The following is a 27326-nucleotide window of genomic DNA, read 5'->3' as shown; positions in this document are numbered from 1 at the left end:
AATAAAAATAAAGGATCCTTGGGCCCTCTAGCTCAGGCTAATCCCGTTCCTATCCTTCTTACATTCTGAACTTTGCTGAGGATGCACCCAGACCTAATTCCTGTTTGTTTTTTCAATAACAAACACTTTTACTGACCAAGTAACTTCTAGCTAGCTTAATGCATTTCCTGTCTGAATATTAACTTTAAACATTGCAGCTCTAAAAAGTATGAGTATTTGTGTGGGGGGAGCTGTGGCAAGGTTTGGAGGCAACACTCATTGAAGACTGGCTTCTTTCTTCTACTAGAGAAAAACTATTAATGAGGAGAGAGCCCTGGAAAAAGGAGGAAAAAAAAGCACCAATCTGCCCCATGGTGGGAATAATTTGAACCATGACTAAACAGCTCTGCTTCTAAAGGGAAAGACATAAATAGGAATCATATGATGTAGCCAAGAGTTATGTCATGAAATCCAAACCAAAGAAGGCTGGTGTACAGCAGATGGTTTCATGCATTACTAGAAACAATGTATTCTTGACGTTTGTAAACAGAGTGCTCGTTTGAAGCTACACTGTGGAGCTTCTACATTTCCTGGGAACAGAAAGCAATTTTGAGTGCAGGCTTAGGAATGGGGAAGAAAAAGGGGGTGGAAGGAAGAGGTTAAATTCAAAAAAATGTTGAGCTGTAGGGAAAGATGAAAGAATCACAAATACACTACACCATACTTTGTTGATTCTGCAGATTCCTGAGCACTTGTCTGTGATTATTCCCGTATTTCTATGTTCAGACACTCAGCACTTAAGTGACTGTTATCATTTTGTTTGAATGTTTTGTGTGATAAAAGAATGGCCTTATTTAAGGGTAGTTTTATTTTGCATATCAAAGAAGAATGTTGGGGAACTGTGTCATGTTTGAAGATATTAACTTGAACATAGAAGATCTTAGTAAGTCAGGGTGGAATGGTTGTAAAAAATTGCCCCAGAAATTAGTTTAATAATTTGTTTTTGTTTTTGTTTTTTTTAAGCTCGAGAGCCAGAGCAAGCAAGAGTTCAGGTAGACAACAAAACTTCATTTGGAATCATGAACTATTTTTGTTGGTGTGACAATATTTCCATGAAGTAGAAGTTATTAGCTACTAAAAACATCACAGTTTTTTTTAAATTCCTTTCTTTCTTTTTTAACTTTTAAAATTGAGATTTCTCTCAATTTCCAAAGACAGCTGTCTTAACCACAGTTGTGGTTTTATGTCTTAATTAACAGTTTTAGAGATTGTGAAGTTACAGTTGAATAAAAATTTCTCAGTTTCTTCACTGACTTTTTTTTCTCTTTTATTTTCTTCTGGCTTTTGTTTTGAAAAAGCACTTTTTAACACATTCTGTTTGATCTGCTTCATTTTCTGCTCTGGGGTGGGACATCTCTGCACTTCAGTCCTGTTCAAACATCCACATGATTCAGATGAAGAACAGAACTGTTCAAGTTACTTTTGCTCATGGGAGTAGCAACAGGCAAACTTTTTACAACACAAATGAGACTGAGGCCTTTTTCAAGGTAAGTATTTTACAAATTGAAAACAGTATGTGACTGTGGTCAAAATTAGGATTCAAGAACATGAATAAATTTTGTTCTAGTACAGTTATTTATTGGCATGCAGTTTTCTTGCAAACATGCTACACGTTGCTTCTTTATTTGCCAATTTAATTGATAAGAAAGCATATTTTACTTATTAGTATGTAAGCAGTTCAGCAAGTAATGAAATATTGATGACTGTTCAAAATGAAAATAAATGCATTGAGAGCTACTTATTTTCATGACAAACTCATTACACATAGAGCAGCCATTAAGAGTCATCTTTGGTAACACTGATGGTAACGAGACAGCAGCAATTGCAGAAAGTTATCCTGGCACACTAGTGAAAATTATGGCAGAAACCTGAAGCCACATATCAGGATCCAGACAGTCATCACCTTCACTGGAAAAAGAAGTTGCTGAGATATTTTTCTTTCATCACTGGACTGCTTCTGGATTAGTTTTTGGTGTTCAACAGCAAGCAAGACCTTGCTTTTAAGGAAAGCTGAGCTTCTCGTATAATTACATGATTCCAATAGACAGGAACACCTCCTGTAATAAGATATGCATGAAAACTGAGAGCTTGAGTTACTGGGTAACATCTGGTTGGATCATACAGCTCTGTGGGATGTGTTCATCAATGTAGCTCTGCCTTGTGATGCAGCAGCTTGTGTTGAAAGCTGGACAAAAGTAACTGAATGCTTTGTTCTTCCTAGCCAGGAGCAGTGCATTTGATGAGCCTTTTCTGTGAGAAATGAATATTAATATTTGGGCTGATAACTCTGACGGAAAGGATCATCATTTGCATGAAATATATAGGTAGGATTGCTGTTTTTATGTAAATACATAAATAAAAATAGCAAATACTCCATGCTTTTTTCAACATACTATCTGAGTGGTCAGATCACGAAGACACCAACAGCTCAAAACACTCAGACAACAACTGAGTCCTGCTTTACATGAAATGGGTTACTCTTAACTTATTACACCATAAGTAGGTCCCAGTTGTTCTTCTAGAAATTCTCCTTGGGATGGGTAATGAAAGGGGCCAGCATAAGAACTGCTTGCTTTTGCCGTTTCTGTCCACAGAGTGGATTGGCATGTACTAACTTTCACAGTACTCAGAAATGGGCACTCACATCATCATGAACTGTAAGAAATATCTCAGCTTCCTTTGCTGTGAAAACTCTCATTGAAAGTCTCTGTTGGCCTTCAGCCAAGTTACAGAGACCTCTATGTGCAGGTGTTTGAGGAAAGCTGAGGTGTTCGAAGTTTTGTAGGAATTTAGATAAGATTTCTTCTATTCTTCTATGTTTTCAGAGTCTATATTCTTAGCTACTAGACAGAGTGTCTAATTGCTGCTATTGTCATCTTTTTACTTCGTTTGAACCAAAGCAAATACAACCAACTGGTGATTCCTTTACCTGCTCTAGAAACAATGCTAGATGGTTTCACAGAAAAATAAAACCTGCTCTGATTTATCTGCGTCATGCAGATTAAAAACTTCGATGCTATTAACTTGTAGAAAATTGGAGAAATAATTTTGAAAGGGGGGGAGGGGGAATGAACAGAGGAGAGAAGAAAGACCTAAAAATAACCTGCACCTGAAACTGTTATAAATTGTGGTATGTTAGCAGGACTTAATCAAGATCAGAAAGCAAAACAGTTCATTTCTCTGTAACTTATCAAATCCTTCTGGTAAATTACACCCTGGAAACATTCAATAGCTTCATAACCAGCTGACTTAATGTTTTATATGCAGGAAAGATGGCTAGAACAGCAGTAATCAGCAGAATACACTGGTTTCATAGTTGAGCTTTGGTGAGGTGCTACATTGTGTGGGTAGCATTTATAAGAGCTCTCTCATTTTTAATTCTGCAGCAAAGATGACTGTCTGCTTCACAAATTAATAATATTTTCCTTTCTCTTATAATACAAAACTAATCCACTATATTGCATTTTATTTTATGACTATTCTTTTGATCTGCACTTTACAGTACTCTTTCGTTAAAATAGAACATCTTTTAAGTTCTTTTCTCTACTCGTCTCTCTTCAATAATGGGATGTAATTATACCAATAGGTTCCAAACTCCTGTTACTCCCTTTCATATATGAACAACAGACACATATACTGTGTAAGAATTCTTCAGATTAATGTCATCATTTATACTGTATTTTTTTCATTATATTTTTCAGATGAGCTGCCATTGTTTCTCGTACTTTTTAATTAAGAATGACCAAGCTTTTGTATCAGTTTTAATAAACATAGTGATTGCTCAGCTCCCCCTGATCGCAAGATATTGGTTGTTCTATCATGGGGCTAGATAAAGTTGCTTCACTCTCAGGTTTCAGATGCCTCAGAGTGAAACGTACTTTAAACATCTGCTTTATGGTTCCTGGAACTAAGACAGTCATAATCCTAAGTGTAGACACGTATTTCCTCTCTCCTCTTTCAACAGTGGAAGCTCCGTGGGACCAGATGTGAATATATGAAATAGTTAGAAGAACAAATGAGGGGACACAGGATGTGTCTTAATCAGTAGCTTGATGGTATGCAGAGGACGATAATGTCCTGCATAGCACCTGTATGGTAGATAGGCTGCAAGAGGAAGATCCTGCAGGAAGTGAGAGGAAGTCAGCCTGTCTGTGCATGGCACAAATCTCATCTCCAAATGCAGCGTCTTCTTAAATGGTCTGGAGCACAGGCCTTACGAGGAGCGGCTGAAGGAGCTGGGATTGTTCAGTCTGGAGAAGAGGAGGCTCAGGGGAGACCTTATTGCTCTATATAACTACCTGAAAGGAGCTTGTAGTGATCTGGGGGTTGGCCTCTTCTCTTGTGTAACTGGTGATAGGACTGGAGGGAATGGTTACGGGCTGTGCCAGGGGAGACTTAGGCTGGACATTAGGAAATATTACTTCTCTGAAAGAGTGATCAGGCAGTGGAATGGGCTGCCCAGGGTGATGGTGGAGTCACCAACCCTGGAGGTGTTCAAGGAACATTTGGAGTTTGTGCTGATGAACAATGGTTTAGTGAGAACTATTGGTTACTGGTGGGTGGTTGGACCAGATGTTCTTGTAGGTCTTTTCCAACCTTGGTGAATTTGTGATTCTGTGAAATATATCAATATAGAAATAAACATATGAAATACACATAGCTATACATTGAACTGAAGCTGAAGGCTTCCCAAACTAGCTAAGCCAACATTTCATCAAAAAGTTAAAAAAATATGTCACATTCATAGTCTTGCATCTGTTCTGAAATAAAACATAAATTGGCTAAAAAATTAAATGTTTCTGTCTAGTTACTAGAAAATAGTTCCATGTTTTGCTGAAATGCTGTTTTCAGATCTTTCAACATGAATCTGATGCTCCTATGATATGTGATCACAAGAGTTACCATGACAATCTCATATCTGTAAAGTGTTTAAAGAGAATGTTCCAACAAAATCTCAAATCCAGTCACCCTACAAGTCATATGGAGCTCATTTTAGTTCCTGACATAATTTGTTCACTTAGGTATGTATGAACAAATGGCTGCCACTCTCCAGTGGTGAACTGGTCCTATTAGTCATCGGAAACTTCATAGAGAGAATGATTATTTATTTAAAAAGCATGTGTGTGTGTGTGTGTGTGTGTAGATGTGTGCAGCTGATAACTGTTTTTTGACAAAAATTTCCTTGAGTCAAAATCAGAATTTCTGCACCGTGTCAAAGACAGAAGCATGAAGAGCCGCTTGCCTGAAGGCTGTGGTAGTTAGCGGCGAAGAGAGACATGCAGACTGCTGCTTCCTTGCCTGATCCCACATCAAAGGGAAGGAACATTCTCAGAACACTGACTATCCTAGGATAGTGCTCACCCTTTCTGTACTTTCAGTAGACTACTTTCAAGGCTGGCATATATTACTGATTTTTATTGCAAAACCCTGAGTGGCTGCAATTTTCTCTGATACAGAATAGGAAATTCTTATTGTGAAGCATAACAGATATAATAGTAAACACCATGATAATTTATTTGTTGTATTAAAGCTCTCTAACGTTTTCTTAAGAGAATATGTCATCAGCACTGCCCTGTTACAGCATGGATCAACATCAGATTTAGTGATGAGTACTATGAATTGCTCTTTTCAACAATTTTGAGACACTTGAAAGTTCTTCACACAGCAGAAACCGGTTAAAAATTGTCTAGTGGAGGTGGCCCTGCCTATAGCAGGGTGCTGGAACTAAATGATCTTAAAGTTCCCTTCCAACCCAAGTCATCATATCATTTTGTGAAAACTCTTAATTATTGTTCTTATGCAAGAAAGATCCCTGATCTGAAAACTCATACATCTTGTATTTTTGTGCCAGTTTTTGTGCTGCCAACTAGAAAGGTTTGAATTTGATCTGTGCTGGTAATAATTATTTTACAGTTTGTAGGTACTTATGCATGAGAGACTGTAGATCATCTTTTTGGAACTTTTTTCACCCCACCCCATTCAAAATAAAATATGTTAACACACTTGCTATGAGAACACTGGAAGCTGCTTAGTTCTGTAGTGAGACAACACATAATCAGTATCTCTTGAATGTATTTAATATGTGATAATATTTGCAATAATCAAGAAGTGTACAGTATAAATGAGTACTAATACAGTATTTGCTTTGCAGTATCTCTAGGTCTGACTCAAGACCAGACATATCAGGCAGAAGCAAAGGTAGATAGATACTTCAGCAGTTAAATAGATGGTGATTTCCACCTCTGGATTCCTAAGTGGTGAAGCAGAAAGCCTTTCCCCTTTGTTGTTTCTGCTGGAAGGGGTGAGTCCAGATGAAACCTAAAACTTATACAGACTCATCATAGAGAATTATGTGCACAGCAGTACAGATGACTGGAACAGAGGCATGGAGAATTGAATGGTTGAGGTGGGAATGCACCGCTGGGGTTTGCCTAGTCCAAACTCACCTGTGCAAAGTGGGGTCAGTTGCTCAGGGCAGTGACTGGCTGGGTTTTGAGTACCTCAAGGGATGAACACTCCATACCTTCTCAGGGCGGCTTATGCCAGTGCTTGACCACTCCCAGCAAAAATGTTTTCTTGAATTTAGGTGGAATTATTTCTTGTCCAATTTCTATTCCTATTTCTTGTCATGTTGTCACAGCCTGGCTCTGTCCTCTTTACCTGTGCATCGCCCTGACCCAAGTATGGATAAACATGAATAGGATGCCTCTTGAATTTTCCCTTCTTAAAGGTAAACATTCCCAGTCTCTATGAAATCAGGAATAGGCCTTGCCATACACATGAAATAAGAAATGATTATAATGGACCACACATCGAATTTCGACATACTTCAACATCCACTCTACATGCTGCAGTTCCACTGGTACATTCTTCCCTCACTGGAACATCTATAAAGCAAATGCTTTTGTATTTGTACTCTTGCTCCCCAGGTTTATATTTGGGAATTCATGATAATACTGGAATAACATAGATGTAAATTGCTTTCCTCTAGACAATTGCACCTGAAAGTATTTATACATATGAATTTGCATGTGTATGTAACACAAACAACATCTTGGGTGTTTAATCAACCAGTTAGACTGTTAGGAGATTATACTTTTTACTTACTTTAAGCAGATTGTCTGCAGGCTGCTCATAGAGCTCTGTGATCATTTTTTGCAGGGCTGATTGCTTCCTCTTTCTGTACAGAATACATCCAATTGCTCCTACCACCAGTTGTGTTGCAGGAGATACTGTGTTACACAGGTGAGCTGGCTGGCCTACAGGGTAAATGGTAGATCAGTTACAAACCTGGAGTTGTTCAGCTACACAGTGACAAAAAGTAACACCTTTCCCTACAAAGCAATTATCCCGCTTGGAAGGCATTGCCATGCCATGACCTTCAAGCAAGATGGAGTACACTGTGTATTTTAAGTGTTGATGTTATTTATCAAACCAAATTGCAATTTGCTATCACAGGCATCAACGAGAACATAAGAATATACCTGAGCCCTCAGCAAGTCAGACTAATGATGTTCTGCACTGTTTCTGCTGTGCATTTTGGAACAGTTACCAAGAGCTGATGTCTGCAGAGAGTATAACAGCATGGAAAGTTTGCTACGAAATATCCCCAGAATACTGTTTTAGCTTTCCTTCACCAACAGCTCAGGAACTTCACAAGGTGGTTTCTGTGTATTTAAAAACCTTAAGTGATTTCTCTTCCATGGATTTACACTGTCACTTTTTGAATTCCTAAAAAGAACCTTGAACCCAAGTAAACAAAAATGCTCAGCTGTTTTAGTTGTTCTGATCCTGTTCTGATCTCTTTGTCATATTATAAGAAATGGAAAAACTTGACAAAAACGCAAATGGCCCTGAGAATGGCACAAAATATCAGCGGTATTTTTCAAAGCCTGGAAACAATGAAATGTTTCTTTTTTTAGATGAAAAACTTTAATGTTTCCATATCAGCTAGAATTATTTGTAACTATATTGTATAAAGCTAACTTAAAAAATCACCACTTGCTCCTCAGTAAACCACTAACACTAATCATCCAACTATGAAAACATGACTAGAAGGAAAGATGCAAATGGACAAATTAATTTTTTCCCCCTCAGTTCCGTTCTTTCTTAAAGAAAAAAAGACACCCAAACCAGTCCATCATGCAAGCATTACAGAGCCCTCACTGATGTCACTAGAAACAGCGTAACCACAGCAACCCAGCAACCCTTTGAGAAATAAAGTGGCGTGACTGGCTTTGATTTATATATTTATTTATATACTTGTTACTGCTTTGTTCTTACTAAGCTCAGTAGAAAGAAAAGAATGGCTTAGTTCCTGAATTAACATGTAATGCCCAAATCAATATCTTGTGCCTTGATCAATAATATAATTAATTAAGGACTTGAATGCCATGTTTTGTGGATTGCATTTACAAACAACCTTATGCATTTGCATACTTCTCATCATATTATGAACACCAACAAAACAAGCAATGGTTATGTATTCTTGGGGCACAACAGGCATCCTTCAGCATCAGGTGTAAATAAGCCTTTAAAAAGACCTGAGACCACAAATAAATGCACGAATACATCCAAGAGTACCTTTAAAGAGGTATTCATTAGTGTCTAAAGGGATACTTTTGCTAAAGATGGGATAGTTAGGCCAATAAAAACATCAGTAGCAATACTTATCTCTGTGACATGTACTGTATGCCACTTTGTCACTATGGTCTTTCCAGTAGCCCAGAATTGCCTTTGCTGGTGCAGTACAGCAGACTGTCTAAGCAGAAATAATTATAGAGACTGACCAAGGCAAGCAGCTGATTTTGAAGTCAAGGGGAAAAGGATTTATGCATGTGAATTTTCAGTAGTCACCTGAAGCAATGGGATGAACAACAGATCCATAAACAGTTCAATGGAGAAAAACAGGAATTTTTCACATCAGTTTTTCCAGGGGTAGCTAAAAATGTGTAGCTCCATTTTTGGCCTGGTAGGAAACCAAAGGCAGCTTCTAGCCAGAAGGATATTCCCGGGGAATTATTAAGTTTAGCCTTGGGAAAAGTGCTATGGTTAGATTAAGGATTAGATACTAACGTAACATCAATACTTAACATCAACAGGAACACAGCAAGAACAAGGCGACACCACCTTTCACCTTTTCTGATAGCCATCTGAACAATTTAGGAGAGTATGAACCTCAGTAGGGATACCAGATGAGAGCAAAAATACTTAGTCAAGTATCTTGTCTCCCAGGTAAGCATCCAACAAAGAATGTTTAGTGGAGAGCATAAGAATGTAGTAATGCTATCTCAGAATCTAAACAAATTTGCAGGTCAAAGACTTTTCTGGGGTTGATGTCTTTGTAACTCAGCTGATTAAGATGAGGACAAGGAAAATCCAGGACTTGTCATTATTTGTATTAGCAACATGGACAGTTCTGTCCCCCATCTTCATTACACTGTAGGAGAATCCAGCAGATGCTTGATGTCTCCTCTGGATATGGGTGTGATGCGCTGTGGCTCAGTCAGAGCTGCTTGAGGCTACAGACCCCAAAAGGAGGAAGCTCTTTGGCTAGAACAACAAAAGCGCCCCTGAGCAAACTTTCACTTTTTACTACCAGTAACCACACAGCTGAGATTAGAGACCAAGAGTAAAGAGCCTACTCTTTAAGGTTTGCTAGCGGTCTATCACAGGCAAGTGGAGAGCTGCAGGTTTCTATAAGATATGTCCACGTCTCCCTGGGCCAACTCAATGTTAGCCATGAACTAAGCTCAGTAAGGATTTATCCTGAGAACAAGAGAGTTCTCAAATCTACCCTGAAGTATAAAGTGTGCACTAAAGCCACAGAATGACAGCTGATCAAGACAGGGGCTGAGCAGCTGAAGAGCTAGCTATTACAGCTAGCTATTACAGCTAGCTATGGATGCTCTGTCTTGGCCCTACTGATCTTACAGAGGAACATTAGCTGTTGAATATAAAATACGAAAGGAGGAGGAAAGAGATGAAGAGGTGTACTTAACTACCATTGTCTCAGTGTTCATATCCCTCCACTGCTTTACAAGTTCAGCAGTTGTTCCCACTACCTTTCAGCAGGTGAAGGAGGTACGTGACAAAGGCCAATTCATGAGAATATCCTCTGATGGTCTGTAATGTCAACAGGGTAAGTGACGTTTTAGAGTAGTCACTTCAACATTTGTGCTCTCTAGAAACACAGATATCTGATTTCTATTGTTTTCTTCACTGTCATCCTAATTTTTACTCCAAATCCTTTTTCTTGTGGTGACAGCAACAAAGCTGACTGCAAAAGGGGCACTTCAACCCTTTCCTTCTAGTGAACTCTGAAGGAACACAAAAGTCTTTTGACCACACAAAAAGCCACATTTCACTGGATTAGAAGTAGCCTGTGACAGAAAAAAAGCACATCAGAAGAGTTTATGATCAACTTGCCTGCCAGCTCCTCATTCTCAAAGTCTGGTTTTTGCTTGCAAGTTTAATGTTGGTTAAATCAGTGATTTTCTGAGTGCCAGAAAACTCAGCTGTGTTCTGTGTGATCCTTGCGGAGTTTTTTTTTCCTCTTCTCTATAATGTTTTCAAGAATGCAAGAGTAACACCTTTGCAGTTACTTCCTTGCTGTGTTTCCCTGGTCTCTGACATTCAGTGTTCTCCTCGGCTCTTCCCTGGCCATAGCATATTCAGCCGAGCTGTTGCCATCTTTGTACCCTGGAACAGTTCCCAGCTTAGCCTTCCCTCCTGGGGGAGGCACCATCAAAGGCACCATGTACCACAGCAGCTCACACAGGGGCTGTCTTTCCTTGGCATGGGCAGGGCAGCCCCCTGCCCAGAGCAGCTCCGGACCCACAATGTAAGTGCCCTCCTGCTGCAGGCTCTGGGTCTGCCGTTCACACTGGAAAAGAAGATGATGCCTTTGATCTCTGAAGTCTCTACGGGGCTGCACAAAACTGTTTCTGGACAGGATCCAGAACTCAGGATCATTGTAACAGAATCCATCTTGTTATCAATTTCTTTGGCATCTCCAACTTTGTAGCAATGCCAGGATAAGGTATTAGCACGGTTTTCTTTCTCGTTCTCTTTAGGATACCATTAAATGTGTGTTTCTCTGTGAGAATTCTGTTCTTTTTCTTAGTTTAACAAGTGCAGGCAGTGCCACATACCTCCTTTAACACACTCCGCATAACAGAAGTTTCCAGATCTTGTACGGTCGCACAAGCTCCTCCGGTCAGGAGTGAACACACCTTTAATCTTATCATTTAACTGCCCTGATTTCAGCAGGGTCGTCAGCACAGCTAGGTTGGGGAATCATTACAGATGCTGCAGCGAGGAGGAGTACCTCCCCCTGATGCCGCCCCGCTCTTCACGCAGCCCCTCCCCTCAGCCTCCGCTGCTCCGGATCCCTGACCTGCATGCGGAAGGCTGTGCCGGCAGCGCCCTCGTGCGGCCTCCTGGCGGCGGTGCAGGCATTTGGCCGGGCTGCTCCTCGAGCCCCCCCTGCCGGAACACCCCGCCCGCGGCTGCTGCTTCTGTCCGTGCGGAGCGCATGGGACCGGCAAACAAAACCCGGGGCGGAGGGCGGGCTGTGAGCCGGGGCTAAACCGCGAGCACGGGCTGTGACGGCTGCGGAGGGGACGTGACCAAAGTCTGACCCAAAAGACTCGAAAGATAAATTTTCGAAGCGGAAGCAGGCGGCAGCGCGGGTGTCCTAAACCACCTCCGTGCTGCTGGTAATCCAAGCCTCGGTTGCGCTGTTAGAGCCGTCCCTGCAGTTTTCAGCACGTCGTTTGATTTCTCCCTTTTCTACAAGAATGCATTGCAGTTTCGGGGGCTACCCATCTCTGTAGGGGAGAGCTCCCCTTTGTTATGCTGTCAACGCAAGCGCAGCGAATGTTTACCTTTGTAACGTAATTACATCAGTGCTGAGATAAAAGTCACACCACAAACCCCAGCTACCACTACAGCATGCAGCTTTTTCAGCCCCAGTCCCTCCAAGGCAGCTGACCAGATAACCACATAACAGGAGTCCCTGCCCCACTGCAAGCTTTGAAACTACTGGGGTGTGAAGATGTTAAAGAATGTGCTTAATTCATTGCTGTCACACCCACAAGAGGCTTAAATTCAAACCCAAGAGCAGAATCACTTTCATGGTCACCCAGCTCAACTGCAGGTAGCTCCACACGTTCTGCAGTGCTCTGCACAAGATAAACTGTCAGTGTTCCCATGTATGCACTTCATTTGCATTTTGCATATTTGTTGCCCACGCTGGACATCCTCATTGACTGCAACTTGTTTACACACCTAACAGGGAGTGATGCTGATGGGGAGAAGAATTTAAAGCCATCACAGAAACTTAAAAATAGCACAGTGAAAATCATTGCTCCTTTCCTCAATTAGAAGAATGGGAAAGGACAGCAGTCTGGAGGCTTTCTGCTTCAAGGCTGAGGGAATGACCCAGAGTCCTGGGAATATGGGCTGGGCACTAAAGCGTAGGACAAGAAGCTGCAGGAGACAAGACACAATTTGTGTCACTGTGTCTCCTCACAGTTTCTTGAACACCACCTGCTCCTCACTGGCAGGGCAGTTTCAGAAATAGAAAATGTCTTGACTCTGTGTAAGCACTGCTTGGCAACAATTAAAACATCTCAGTTATCTATGCTGCTTTCATCTGAAATTCAAAGCATAGCAGCATGTGAGCTACTATAAAGGAAAATTAACTCTACCCCAAACAAATCCAGCACACAAGTTAGAAGTGAGATATGAGGAAAAGGAATTTATCACTGAGATAGTAGTTATGGGTGCAAGATTATGTAGAAAGAATGTAGCCTTGGGGCAGGTGGGGCAGGAGGAACCACATTTCAGAAGAGTGCATGTGCCGGAGGGCAGCCTCTGCCTGAGGAGGTGGCAGAGAGAGGCCAGGGACCATGAGGTTAGAAGACGAAAGAAGTGAGATCTGAGAGGAATGTTTGGATGAAAGACAGTGAAAATCAAACAAAGGAAGAGGAGAAATGAGTGAAAATGGAAAAAGGAAACACGTGTTTGTGACCCAAAGTACTTAGTTATAGGAAGCGTGTCATGGAAAAACAGACTGCTTGTACCCAGGTGGTTGACTGCAACCAACAGTTGTATTTGTAAGAAACATTTCTAGTTGCAGTCATGGTGTCTTTGTGAAGTAGGAAAGCACTGACAGAGGAGAGAGGCGAAGTTGGAAAGACTAAAGGGGTTGAAAGGCAACAAAGGGTCTTGTTGGTGTGGGACTACAAGGTGAACATCTCTCACACTCAGCCCTGAATGCTGTCTTTTAGCTTGAGAACACACACTGAGTGCCCAGGTTCTGCTGGCTCATCATCAAACACCGTCTGAGAAAAAAATATATATATTATTGTGATCAGCTTTCAGAATGCTGCCAAACGTACCCCAAAGGGTACTGTGGGCTGGATCATTTTGAAACAAAGGAAGCAGTGTATTCTAGCAATCCCAAATTTACTGGGACACAGAAAAGGAGAAGGTGTAGCTCCAGATCTGAGCATAAAAGAACTAAAGAAAGGGAACAAATACATGTTTACTGGACAGCAGAACTTGCTCCAATTGTTCTAGCTTCTGCCAGTTAAACTCTCACTCAAGGAGAGAATACAGTTGTCATTTCTGCACTGGGGTAACTGATAAGGTCCCTGAGAGAGGAGGGCAGAAGTGAGATGCACCAGAACGGATATTTTGGTTTAAAAAAAAATAAAAATCACTATCAAAAAGATTTTTCCTGGCAAAATGTTAAATTTGGAAAAAAGGCAACATGTTTTTGAATGCTAACAACCCTTATTTGCTTGAAAGCTTGTTTTTACAGAAAAATAGCTAAAAGTAGAGGGAAAAAAAAAAGAGAGAGTAACTCTCTTCAGGTGAACAAATCTTTAGCAGTGGTAATGAAAGAAATTAAATCACTCTTTGAAGAAGAGTAAACCTATAATGCAAAGTAGGAGACAATCTGTAACCCTGTCCTATTATTCACAATTTATTTGATACCACTGCATGAGCATTACAGAGATATCAACCTCAGGCACCAGAATTACTCTTTTGCATTTTCTAGCAGATGTATGACAGTCAGGAATGCTAAATGCATCTAATTCGTTAAACATCATTTAGAAAATGTTTTTCTAATGTGCTATCTGCCCTAAAAGTATTATTACAAACATAATAAATAACCAGTTCTAAATGGTTGTAGAACACTTTACCCTAGAGTGTCCTAAGGCATATTCTGGATACAGATGGATCACAGGCCAGAATTCAGTGTGCAGCACAAAAGCAGGAAGGGAAGGAGAAAAGCCCTGGGGCATTGAGTTAGCTGTCTCAAAAGTTTCTCATGTCTGCACAAGAGCAAGCCAGAACATCAGGGTGGAAGTCTGACATAAGTGAGCCTCCAAGATGCCATAGGGATGAATGAATATTCCCTTGTGACCCCAATCTGGTCTTCCACCAAATTCCAGGACCAGGACTGAGAGGAGCCTCCTGCCCTACTGGATGTCAGCTGCCACATGGAGCAGCACCAGCAGCTTCAGTGGGGGAAGCCTGGTCACCACCAGCAAGCAAGCACACACATATTGTAAGCTAACTTAAATTAGAAGTCTCTGATCAATGGCTATCTGCAGGGAGTATGTTGTTGATGGCAACAGCACCTATCATGACAGATTCAACCAGAAGTAACCTTTGCGGAAGTGGACATCAAAGGTAATTTAAGAGTATCTATCATCTTCCTGTCTGTGACAGCAAGACATGAGATAGGAAAAAAATAAGCAGTAAACTCCACAGGTGTGGGCGACAGCTAATGCTGACATAGCTGTAACGTAGTCAGGGGTTAAATAAAAAGGTCCTTCTGATTATCATATAATTTCCCCCATTGCCCACAAACCACTTCCTTTGCTACCCATGAATCCTTCTCCATGTTCACAGCAGACAGAAAGCTGATTGCCTCTTTGTCAGGCAAGCATGAAGTCAGTTGCAGTAATTTTCTGTCTCCTCTGCTTTCAGTTTGAAGCCTTCTGTGGTAAGTAGTAATTCGGATTATTCTCCTTGTAGTGATGTTTCTACGGAATATAACCTCCCCAGTGAAGGGAGAGAGTACATGAGATGTGATAGCAAGGGGTTGGAGAAATTACAATAATTAAGGGAAACAGCTGCATAAAGGCTGCTCCCAACTTTAAGGTAGATAGAGCTGGTGGGAATAGAATTCTTGCTAGCACAGGGTGTTTAGGCTGAAAGAAAGTACAAGTTTTCATTGTTTGTATTCTCTAGCTCATCTGCTCAGTGTTATCCTCTGGCTGTTTAGACTGTAGTGCTCTAGCCAGCTTCCATCGCTGGGCACTGAGTCTTACAGCAGCATGACAACAAATAGTTTAATAACAAAAGCTAAGTTATTGATATTAATTACGGTCATGCTTGGGTACGGAATTCTTGTACTGTGAGAAATGTCTATAGCATGTGAGAGTGGATGAGATCATTCTGATGCAGGCTTGAAACGTGGAATGACTTAAAAGGAGGTATAACTCTTCCAGTGCTGTGTTTAAGGGACAGGGTTGAAGAGTGAGCAAAGCCTCAAAATGGTGGTAAGGTAACACTTTGCTATAGAAAGGGAAAGGGGAACTTCACAGAAACCAAGACAAAGGGTAACTGTAGATAGTTTACATTTAAAAGGGCAGGGAAAAGGGGAATTACAGATCTATCTAAAATGCAGTTTCCTGTAAGAAGAAATAGGCTGCAATTCTAAGGGTGAAATTCTGCTTGATACTGGAGTTTTCCCCTTCTTTCTCTCTTCCTTCTGACCCAGAAGATACAACTTTGGGCAAGGCCTGGTAAGAGGAGATGGCAGGAGAAAGAGATTGTTTCCATTGAGAAGTGGTATTTCTCACATTTTTTTCCTTACAGTGCTTTTGCCATAATAAATATTAATTATTATCATTATTTGTAAAAAGAAAAGAACAGTAAAACACGAGCTTGATGTAATACACATTAGCACTATACCCTCATTTAGAGAGTGTGTTAGCAGTTTGGAACTGTGGCAGATTTTTGGGAGTAAAAACAGAATAACTTATGAGGGTGTTTATTTGTGTAGTTTATAGCAAGCTCTACTTCTGATCTTTGGATTTTGATTTCAATGTAAATAGCTCACAGAAGGTGATATATAAGTATGTATATATGTACTGTGTAATTTGGTAACCAAACTGTGATAAAGAAATTGTAAGTGCATGAAGCCTCTTATGTGGATGAACACTGGCATCGAGATTTCAGAATATGGAGCAGTAGGACTCCACAGCACATGAGGTTCTTGGCTCTAAAAAGCTGTACGTGAGGTTTTGCAGGCCAACATTTGCAAAGCATTACCACTGTTTACCCACAGATCTCTGGCTGTCAGGGGGAAACAATGGTCATTTCCCAGAAGGGTGTCTGAAACACCACCAGCAATAGCTCCTGTGATAGCAGTATATTTTATATCCATTTCCATATTTCACAACAGATCTTATAGCTTAAAAATAATTCAGATGATAGTTTCTTTGAGTAATTATGGCCGTTACAAGCTTTGCCCTGAAGCACTGCTTTCCTCTCTTAACCTCTGATTCTCAAATGATAGGAGCATGTTAATTTCAGGTTTATGACTGATTACACTGAATAGGCAGTATTATCTATCAAAATGCCTTGAAAGGCTAAATAACTGTAGCTGCATAAAATAAAACAATATACAAACAATATAAACAAAACTAAAAACAGTGTGCAATTTCTTTATGTGTTTAATAATAATGAAGCAGAAGTGCTTGTTTTAAAAATGGAGTCTGCACCATACTCAATCATTTTCAGAGACAAACACATCCAAGTGAAATTATGCTTGTTCTTTTAATCAGATAATTAGTTTTCTGAAAGCTGGGGCAGGTAAAACAAAATGCAAGTAAACCAAGCAAGCAAGAATACTCTATTCTATTCTCCTACCATGAAATTCATGTTTTAAAATTAATCTGTTAGGACCAAAATGTGCAGTGTATCTTGATATTTGCAAATGGTGCTGGGTCTGCTGAAGAGCAATGAGAAAGCTCAACACTGCAGTCCCGTTAAAATGAAAATAACCCGCCTTTCAGTGGTCTCCATGTCCAAGCATCATTACCACAGAAATTTCAAAGCTTCTGCCGAAGTATTTCCAATTGCAGTAAAGACGAAAGTAAGTAAGTCTATCAAAACAGATGAGATGGACGTATCTGTTATCCAGGTAACCTCTTATAGAAATTTACATGACTGTAAGTGCACATATCTTGTGTATATGCAAGTGTACATATGGATGCACACACACACACACACACACACACACACACACTTCCATAGTTCAGTGCAACAAGATGTTACTCTCTTACACGTGTTCATCCTCTGGATTCACTTGACAACATGATCTGCTTGACATGAAGTGAGCTAAGGACAACTCTAAGCAACACCAATGTGACACTTCTATAATATCAACAAAAGATTTGTTTCTTCTTATCTCAAATTCCTTGTTGTGGTTGAACCCTGCAGGTGGCTCAGCACCACACAGTTGTTCGCTTGCTCCCCCCTTCCCAGTGGGATGGGGGGTGGGAGAATCAGTGAAAAAAAGGTAAACTTGTGGGTTGAGATAAAACTATTTACAGAGATAGAGAAAAGGAGAAGGATAATAGTTATGACTATACATCTATGTACGTGTGATGCACAAGTGATTGTCACCACTCCCTGACTGATGCTCAGCTAGTCCCCTGAGCAGCAGGAGAGAACCAGATATACTCCCACCTCCTTCAGAACTCCTTCTGCATGGTGTCATATGGTATGGAATATCCCTTTGGATATGAGTCAGCTGTCCTAATTCTGTGCCCTCCCAACTCCTTGGACCCATCTCTGAGGGTGGCTTTGTCTCTGTACAGCAATGCTTAGCAACAGCTATGAACACTGGTGTGCCGGTGTGTTAGCAACATTGTTTTTCTCCCAGAATTAAAAACATAGTGTCATACCAAACACTCTGAAGAAAACAATTCCATCCCAGCTGAAGCGAAGACACTCCTTGAATTACAATTGAATCCACTGTTTTATGAAAAATAAATGGCCAAGTGCAAGTAGTTTTTCTACTGAGCAGTGATGTTCTTATGTTTATTTTCAATTATAACAATAATGTATTATTATATTCACTTTTTTTTTTTTTTTAAATATATATATATTTGGGGAGTGTTATGAGTAAATCCCTCACTGTTACTGTACATTTTAACCTCCATGTCCTATCCTCAATTCCCCTAAATGTACATTTACTCTGATAGTGGCTTAACAAATGACATTGCAAATGCATCTGGCCATTACCCACAGTGTCCATAGGATTACCCTGGGAATGATCCAATACAAATGAGCACAGGAGAATGTTGGGAGAGAGAATAAGCTACATTTTAGTATGCAGAGAAAGAGAGAATTCACATCAAGACTGATGCAGAATAGCTAGCGAGCTGGAATTTCATATCAAACCTCACTCGTGTTTATCCATGTAGATAATTTCGTGTTTTAATCTCAGGCACTGCTAGTCTCATTTTAAAATGTGCTCCCTTTATACTGTGCTAAACACACTCTTCTGTATGGTCACTTGTTTCAGAAGAATACTAATTGCATCACATTTTGCAGAATGCTCAATCACAGAAATAGATTACCGAGTCTTGAAAATAGCCAGTTACAGCTTCTGGGCCTGAAAGGATGCAAGATGATCTTTCAGCTTGCCACAAGGTCACATGAACTTTGTGCTTAATCACCTCTCCCTGCCCTTTTCCATTAAAAACAAGGATTAAAACCACAATCTCTAACAAAGATTTCAAACCACCCAGTATAAAAGGGCAATTTCATTAGCCAGTAGCAGAATTAAACTGTTCTCAGAGGCAATCAGATGAATGAAATTCCAAGCTGTTGCTGTGAGCAGAGTAGCTGGGGGCCAGTGGTACTGCTGGACTCTGTCTAGCTCTGGGTCAGCACCTGCTTCCTTTCCCTCTTCTTCTTTCTCTCCTTCTTCCTGACCCTCTCCCTCTCCCTCTAATTCTCCCCTAGCAGCAGTAAATGCAGAATCATCGGCAGCCAGTGGTATCTGGCCAGTTTACACACACACCACACTCCCTGGCTTCTGCTGTACCAACACACTTTCTGCTTTCTTTCAGTATGTAAATAATTAGGCACAGAAATAATAAGTCTGCTGTTGGACCTAATTTTAGAAGTATATGCTATCGAACTACAGGACACTGAAACTACAGAGTGTTTTAAAACACCTTCATTTCAAATGTTGTTCTCATAGCAGCTGTTTTTTTTTCACTATGCAATGTACAAGTCATTGAGAGCTGTTTCTTTTGACCTTTGCTGTCAGCTTGTCAGGCTGTATACTGCTCTGAAAGCTTTAACAGGCTGTATCTGGGTCTTTAGTTTGTTTAGGGCTCTATTTCAGTGTTGTTTGACAAATGGTGTGTTTTTTCCATCTTATCTGCACACTAGCAGTACAAGCTACCTTGTCTGTTATCACACATTTAAGTCCTGAAAGTGGTACAGATATTGGAACTGTTGCTGTTTGACACAGGGCCACTGGCTGTGTGCAGTAGGCCAGGGAAGAATGTGATAACTGGGAAGAGAGTGAATCAAAAAGGGATAACAGTTAGTATAATTTTCCAACTGCACACCAAAAAAGCATCTTCCAGAAGTCCATTACCTTTGTATCACAATAAAAATATTTTAAACAACCCTTCTTTGCAATGTCCTTGCCAGTGGTTATAATTAAGAAGCAAGAAGTCAAAGCAGAAAGAAGCATGGACTCTAAAGGATTATCCCAGTTCAGAAAGAGAGTTGAGAACATATGACAGTATGTGAATGACAATAATCTTCTGTCCCAGTGCATATGCAGGCTGGATGTCTTAGATTATGGATGTCCTGGGAAAAAGGATTATTTATACTGTGTAATCAGTGCAGTACCAAGTACAGAAGTAAAATGCTTCTGTGGGGGCCTAGACTACCATGTAGCACTAACAAGAATATGATGATGTATCAAAATCTTTATATGCAAGTATTTACCCATGATTTCCTTAAAATGATAAAATCCTAATGTAGAGTGTATTTTAATCTAAGCTGCTTCTGAAGAACTTAAATGACCAGAAGACAGGAAAAGCAGATATAAGTTTCATGAGTTTACACCTGTTTGCGTATGACACAAACCTCTAGTTTTATAGCATTGTGAAAAAGTCTAAATGAAACACTGTTAGGCTCTGCTATGCCTACTACTGACATACAAGGTATTTCAAAATATATGTCACCAATACAGCTAGAAAATTCTCAGTGTTTCCACACTGGATGGTGATGCAGGCAGAAGGTAAAAAAAGTCCAGAATAACTATTAAAAGTGTGCCATGCTCCTGTAACAGAAGCTGCCTAAGCATGATGGACTGAAAGCAGCTTGACAATCATGAATGAAGGAAGTTTTTTTCTGTTGAAAAACAAAGCTCTATGCACTGCCTGGATACTTTCTTGCTGTTAATCTTGTAGCACCTTCCAAATAGGTATTCATCCCACAAGAGGCTTTGATACAGTGTTGAAGTGCAGTGTGAGAGATAAATGGATAAAACATACCTTGAAGTGGGAAGTCACTATGGTCTAGAAACTAAATATAATGCAGGTTTATTGGCAACACTGGATTTGTGAGAAAACAACACTGTGCTTTTTAATTTTGAGTGGATTTCCTCAATATCTTTGGGGAAATTCTACTTTCATCTCAGTTAGTACTTATTAAATAAACCTATTGCTTCTACAGAAGTGTTTTATGAATTTCTAAGTGTTACATATGTTATCAGTATTAATTCCTGCTCAACTCATTTTTTTCCTACATAAATTTTTACACTTGGAGCTTTTATTGTACCATGGGATTTTACGGTGTGGCACTGAGACAAGATATGATAGGCTTATGACACATGTATGAACACTAGAAAATAACTCTGGCATCTTAATATTGAATGGCTCAGCCTTTGTTCCTGCATCTCTCTTCCTGAATTTTAAGAAGGCAACAATTTTGTATTTTTCAGGAGCTGATACCTGCTCATCAAAATTGTGCAAAAACATCGGTAAGACATCTGCATAATTTGGTTTATGGTTTAAATGCTTTGTATTTTTTCTGACAGGATTCCTTTGCTACTGATTGTTGGCTTTACAAAAGTGAGAAGCCAAGAGGTCCTCAATTAGTTCATTTTTTCTTCTCCAAGAAAATCAAATTAAGAACGTTTTGCAGCATTAGAGAGTTGCACAACATCTGTCAATGTTTTCTGTCAGTGTTTTTGAGAAGGTCAAATATGATCATTGGATTGTGCATGAATGTATGCATGCAGTTATATTTGTCCTCTACCTCTCTCATCATGTTGATGATAAAGGTCATATAATCACCTAAGAAAATGAGTTCAAGCCTTACGGCACATCTCAAACCAGTATCTCAAAAGGAAAATCTTGTGGTCAAGGCATTGTATGTAGTATATGTTTTGGGATTCAAATCCTATTTCATGTTTTGAGCTATAGCATTAGGGTTCTGATTATGAATCCTAAACCAAAGATAATTATCACCATCTTGTCTTGTTTTGTCTACAAATAGGACAGTGAGATTGAAGCAGGGATTATATGACCACGTGTTCATTGGTCAAAGGAGACCTTTAAACATTTCAAATAAGTCACTGACCCAGTGCCTGTCCACATAGCAGTCCAGCTGTTAATCTCATTTATTTTCTCAGTAGTGTATGATGCACCAGTATCTCAAGATATGGGCTGCTTTGCAAAGCCAGCTTGTTCTGAGTACTTTAGGCTCCTATCACATGGTTCACTTGCTTTGTTTTAATGAGTTTCTTAACACCTTTGAGAATTTCTTCATTGCTGTTTGAGTGATTGCACTTAACTGTTTTTTTTTTTTTTTAGACAAGCTTCAGGTCTCAGACCCCCAGGGGATAGTAGAATTTGAAAATGGAAACTTCAAGTTAATATTCCAAAACCCCAAAAATGTGAATGAGTTCAGCATGACCCTCTTTAAAGGGAATGAAAGGAAGGCAATTTGTGCACTCCATGTGAATAAGAAGAAAGCTGTCCCAAAGAGCAATGTCACCTACTGCCAGGCAGAGCATTCAAATACCAGCACCACCTTCATTCTCACAAATCTGGACAGAAAGCACATTGACACTTACACCTGCTGTCTGGAGAGTTTATTGCCCCCCCCTTACATAGACTGCCACTTAAAAGAAACCTATTTGTACATCCAAGGTAAGTTTACTTTCCTTCTCCCCTCACCTGAGTTTCCTCTTGAGTAGACACTAAGCAGGGCTTAGTGGAAGCAGCAGTGAAAAATATGACTGAAGTCTGCACAGACAGTTTCAAGAGAACAGAGAATACTCAGTAAGGAACTGGTGGCAAAGGAGCAGTATTGATAGAGAGCTCAGCATGCCCTCCCTGTATTTATTCATCCTATTCAGAAGGTTTGCAGCCAGTGCTGAATTCTGCATGTTGCTGGGGGCACCCAAGGTACATAGAAAAGTACTTGGGCTAACTCCAAAAGACTTACTACACCAACATTAATTATGAATTACCTTACACTTGGCATCTCTTTAATATGTTCAGTTGAAACAGTTAATGTATTTTTTTTCTCCTCTTCTTGGTTCTCCATATAGATGAATAGCAGTACTGTATTGTCTGCTGTACTTCCTTCTCCATCATTTCCCATTTCTCAACCTCAGGGCTAAACAAAGATAGAAGCTGAAATACTGAGGCTAACATCATGTGGTTGGGTCAAATGATCTACTATCCCCCTCTGTGCTTAAAACACATTGATCTCAGAATCAAGCTGTGACATCCTTTTTTTGCCAGCAGTGTTTTCCAATGCTGTCAATATCCATTTGATCTGATAGCCACTCACTCATAACTATTGCTGCTTGTTTCATGCCTTATTGTATTTTCTCCCAGATCTGAGCAAGGTTCATCTGTGCTCCCTGGTTTGCCTTTCTATCCAAACATGACAGTCAAAAGCCCATCTTCTTTGGAGCAGGCAACCCTTTATATCACCCATGTTTCTTTCTGAATATAAGAATACACCTTCTTCACATCTCCAAATCTGAAATAGCATCATGCTCTCAAGACTGCCTCTGTTTCCTTCCAGTGTACTCCTTTAGCCTTCTGCACCAACTGTTAGGGTTTCACCTCTCCAACTGGAAAACAACAGTGTTCTTTCTCCAGCTGTACACAGTTTTCCAAGGCAGCTTTTCAACTTGGGGAAATCCTTCTTCAGACATGCTTTGTCTGTTTTGTCAGATATGAAAGAAAGAAGGGAGAATAATTTGAGAAGTTATTTATAGGGGAAAAAATGGTACTGATTCTCAGCGATGACTTATTTGCCTCCTTATCTCCAGATAAGGAAGACTGCTTTTCACACGTAATCATGTCGTGGATAATTATTGGCCTGATTGCATTTGCCCTGATTTCCTGTATCTGCTGTGTAGTAGCCTACCGCTTAAGGAACAAGGTAAGCAAGTCTCTAAGATTCTGCACAACCCTCCTTCATTGAGGTCATGGATAGGGAACTTCATTTTATAAGATTTAGAGAATGGGACAGGCACATACTCAGCAAGTAATGTATTTTTTGACAGAGACGCAGATGTTAATTTACCACTGGAATTCAGTCACTGATGACAGCAGCTCATTTAATTTTTTCTAAGACAGAATTGTCTATTGATTTAAGGGTTGGGAATCATGGAAAAGAGGAGAAAAGCTGCACGGGTCAGCAGAATTACTTTGGTAAGCAATTCACCTGATTGTTTTCTTCAGGAGAGGGAAACAAATCATCAGTGGAGCAATTCCAGCTCTGTTCTGGAGCAAAACCATTAAACAAAGAACCAGTCAGCTCAGGAAAGAAAGGAGATCAGGGACATCAGTCATTTTTTTGGATAGTGTGTGTTTTTCACTTTTAGTTTAGTTTGTTCTATCCCAAGTTTTCTACCTTGGTGCCTGTCTATTCAGATTTCAATATTCCCACTGAAAACAGTCAGATTGACTGCCCCCTTTAGAGAACAACAGCAGGAGTGATGGAGGTTAATGAACACAAATTAAATACACAGCATTTTCTCTCTGTTTGCAGAATCAGCAGTGTGAATCCAACTCCCATGAGTTCAACAGTGAATACATGCCCATGGCAGCAGTGAATGCAGCTAAAAAACCAAGAATCTGAGGTTGTATTAAGCCTACAAGTGCTTCAGTTTTGCTTGTATGTGTTACAAAGTATTCTCTGGGAAAGAAATAACTGATTCTAGGCGGGTAGATGGGTGGGAGGGGCTGGGGCGGTACCTTGTAAATGTAGCTTTTGCTGCCATGTGGCAGGAAAGGGAAAAAAAAACCACAAGATCTTTGGAAAGCTTTTGAATCAGAATGGTGGGCTCGTTCCTAGAATTGCAATTGCTTCGCATCAGTGCGCGGTGATGATCTTATGCATGAGGTAGGGGTGTATACTGTTCCATTCAGATTATTCAAATGCTGTGTGATACCCAAGATCTCTCTGAAGAAGTGATTTGCTAAGATTTGCTCAGGGTTACTGGTAAGGAGCAAATAATCTGTAAGGAATGAGTGATTTCCTAACTACTCAAATATTTGCATGGTAGCCAGAATCAGTTTGGATATAGAACAGAAGCAGAGTTTGGAGTGATTCAGATAAACATACGTTGCATGTAACTTACTATCCACTTCTCTTCCAGGTTTAAGTTGCCTCTGGCACAGAAATTCTGGCAGCAGAAGTTTCCAGCTACTTGAACCTGGATAGCAGGAAATCAGCATTTCCTCACCTTCTTCTGCCTCCCTGAGCTCTTATGATGGCCCTGTGCTCAGTCATGATACTGTTGTCTAGTACTGGTACTACTAGTTTTGCTATCACCTTGCGTTTCAACTGGCACACTGCCTGATCCACTGACTTGTGCATGAAGTGCTTACAATGTGTTAAAGATGTCAGCTTTTTGCTGAAGAAAATGCTGTGTGTGTTTGAGAGTAGATTCCTGTAGTGCCGCTACGGAGGGAACTTCTATTTTCTACAGTCTCTATGGTAAACTTTCCACTGGGAACTAAGGAAAAGACTACCTCCAATGCCAGTCCTTGTGACTTAGCAATATGCACTGTCAGTGCATTGCACAAGCCCTTTTTTGCACCACACTAGGAGTAAGCAATATGCACATATTCTCCTGCAAACTGTGGGACAGCAGAGAAACAAAACCTGAGAAAGCACAGCAGAGACTTTACTATGACTCAGAACCTCAAGTACATGCAGCTGCATTTTTTCTTATTTGTGCTGTTGGTACATATTTGCCATTTGTACATTAGGGGCACTCTTATCTAATTAAATTCTGGATTCTTCTATCAAAAGACAAATTTTGACTATAGGTGTTTTTTAAATTAGTTCAAACCTGCAGAACTGCTCCCTCAACAAGGAGGCATGATCTCTTCATATCTTAACAGCCCAAATACAACAGAGTCCACAAAACCAGCATATTCATGGACTCTGCTTTGCAATTATCTTCCTCTTGCACTTTGACATGAAACTTCTGCCACTTCCCTAGTGGGTTTAGGGGTTACTTGACCAGCAGATAGCTCAGAGCCTATAATATGAATGAGATAATTTAATGAATGAATAAATTAATGAAATGATCCATCCTTCATTCTATTTGTGAAATCCACCAAAACTCTGGACCATAAATCACCAACTGACCCTACCTGAATATAGTGCTAACATTTGGCTGCATGAAGCAGAGCAGTGCACTGTTGAGTCTCTTTGTAGTTCTTTGGCAAAACGAATATTGGTTAGAGGATGCAATTCAGTTTGTCTGGTAAACAGAAGGCTGGTTTCAAATTTGATAGGGTAAACAGGGATCAGCAGACATGGAAAGGACGTAAACTAGCATGTCAGGAACAGAGTTTCCCTCAACAGAAGCCTAAATACACAGAGGTACTGCAGAGAGAAGGTGCAAATTTTTCACTGTGACATTAAGGAAAGGGAAAATGAGAAGGGTACTGAAAGAAGTGAGGACTGCCAGTTTAGCAGAAGCTAACCCACTAAGGAAACCAGCTCCTAGGTATGGATGTAGAGGGGCAGCCTGGCATGCTAGGTAACATTATTTTCTGTTGTTCCATCACTTAATTTTGCCAGTTTACTTAAGCTCCCTACTGAACAAAACCATTCCCCACAGATACATCCACAGATAAATGGCTTTAATATTTTGAAAATGGTTGATGAAAAAAGTGGATTTGAAAATTATCAGTGAATAATCTCTACAGTTTACAATAAATATTTGATATAAAATACTGTGTAACTGAGGAATCTTACTGCCTGGAACTTCCAACCAGAATGAGAAAGAAATTCGTGGAGCAAAGAATTCCTGAAAGAATGACAAAAAAATGAGGTTTGCCTTAAGACGCTGCTGTGAAAAAAGATGTGTCAAAATATGCTGTACTCTAGAAAGACAAACGGATTGAACCCACAGTAACAAAGCTTTGGGAAGTCTCATGTTTCATCACTGCTTTTTAATTCTTAATACAACTTATTTTATTTGTTATACTACATGTTCTTAGGAAACATAATAACTGCATGAAAGTCATGTGAAAGAAATAAGCTCTGCGACATCCACAGTTCAAGAGGGAGGTGGTAGGGGCAATTTGTAACTGTATAGGAACTTAATGGGAAACATAAAAAGAGGGGGGGAAAAAAAAGGAAAAAAAAAAAGATTAAAAAAAGTGAAAAACAAAAATTTGGAGCTGTTTCCATGCAGTGACGGAATCACTTTGATTTGATCAATTAGTTTCCTGTTTTGTTTTTTTTTTTTCATGAGAATGTCTTTTTTTCTTCTTGCCTTTGTTCTTCATTTCTTTTAGTCCTTTATGCCATCCACAGTAATGTTTTAGGAATATTTTCGAACATTTTTCAGTTTCTTTCTGCCACTTCAAAACCCCCAAATTAAAAGGAGAGGGAAGAAAATGAATAACAGGAGAATTAGAAATAATGTGTGAAAAAAATAACATGAGCCGAATCTACAGACTGAGTGACCAAAAAGAAACTAAAATAAAAAGAGAATAAAGAATGATTCAAGAAAAATAAACAAAAGGTCCAATATTCTCATAGGCCAACAATTCAAAAAGTCAAAACTCTTCTTGGAAAATCATAGTTTTGGGAAAACACCATTCTAGCAGGAAAAAAAACTCTAACAGAAATATTTCAGCCAACTCCTGCAGAAAATCCATTTG

General features: G+C 39.9%; 2 protein-coding genes and 1 long non-coding RNA gene across 4 annotated transcripts in view; 1 reads left to right on the top strand and 2 right to left on the bottom strand.

The window, feature by feature from the left end:
* Window positions 1-7298, bottom strand: part of RAPH1 (Ras association (RalGDS/AF-6) and pleckstrin homology domains 1) — a 182630-nt gene extending 175332 nt beyond the window's left edge. The window contains exon 1 of the mRNA XM_015868251.3: window positions 7147-7298. The gene's annotated coding sequence lies outside the window, so the exon portion shown is untranslated. The remainder of the gene's footprint in view (window positions 1-7146) is intronic.
* A 7611-nt stretch (window positions 7299-14909) lies between these two features.
* Window positions 14910-26393, top strand: ICOS (inducible T cell costimulator). Of its 2 annotated transcripts, none has more exons than XM_015868254.3 (6): window positions 14910-15064; window positions 21110-21148; window positions 21984-22322; window positions 23462-23574; window positions 24187-24277; window positions 24797-26393. In XM_015868254.3, exons 1-5 carry the CDS (start codon window positions 15007-15009, stop codon window positions 24274-24276), a joined length of 639 nt encoding a protein of 212 aa, XP_015723740.2. In that variant the 5' UTR covers window positions 14910-15006; the 3' UTR covers window position 24277; window positions 24797-26393. The 2 variants fall into 2 exon arrangements, with proteins under 2 accessions (XP_015723740.2, XP_015723741.2); XM_015868255.3 differs by having other exon boundaries at window positions 14972-15064; window positions 24187-24312.
* Window positions 23125-27326, bottom strand: part of LOC107316582 (uncharacterized) — a 28724-nt gene continuing 24522 nt past the window's right edge. Inside the window, exon 3 of the long non-coding RNA XR_001556457.3 lies at window positions 23125-23351. This is a non-coding gene — a long non-coding RNA (uncharacterized LOC107316582). The remainder of the gene's footprint in view (window positions 23352-27326) is intronic.

The sequence above is a fragment of the Coturnix japonica genome, chromosome 7 (genome assembly GCF_054131305.1).
Source record: "Coturnix japonica strain WE chromosome 7, WE-NBRP24, whole genome shotgun sequence".
NCBI classification, from domain to species: Eukaryota; Metazoa; Chordata; class Aves; order Galliformes; family Phasianidae; genus Coturnix; species Coturnix japonica.
This window is presented reverse-complemented; position numbering and strand designations above follow the sequence as displayed.

Bases quoted from the DNA above. Each gene is read 5' to 3' on its own strand.
- ICOS (XM_015868254.3), top strand. From the start codon at position 15,007: ATGAAGTCAGTTGCAGTAATTTTCTGTCTCCTCTGCTTTCAGTTTGAA. The intron at 21,149-21,983 runs GTAAGACATCTG...TTTTTTTTTTAG, and splicing joins AAAATTGTGCAAAAACATCG to ACAAGCTTCAGGTCTCAGAC. The intron at 22,323-23,461 runs GTAAGTTTACTT...CCTTATCTCCAG, and splicing joins AACCTATTTGTACATCCAAG to ATAAGGAAGACTGCTTTTCA.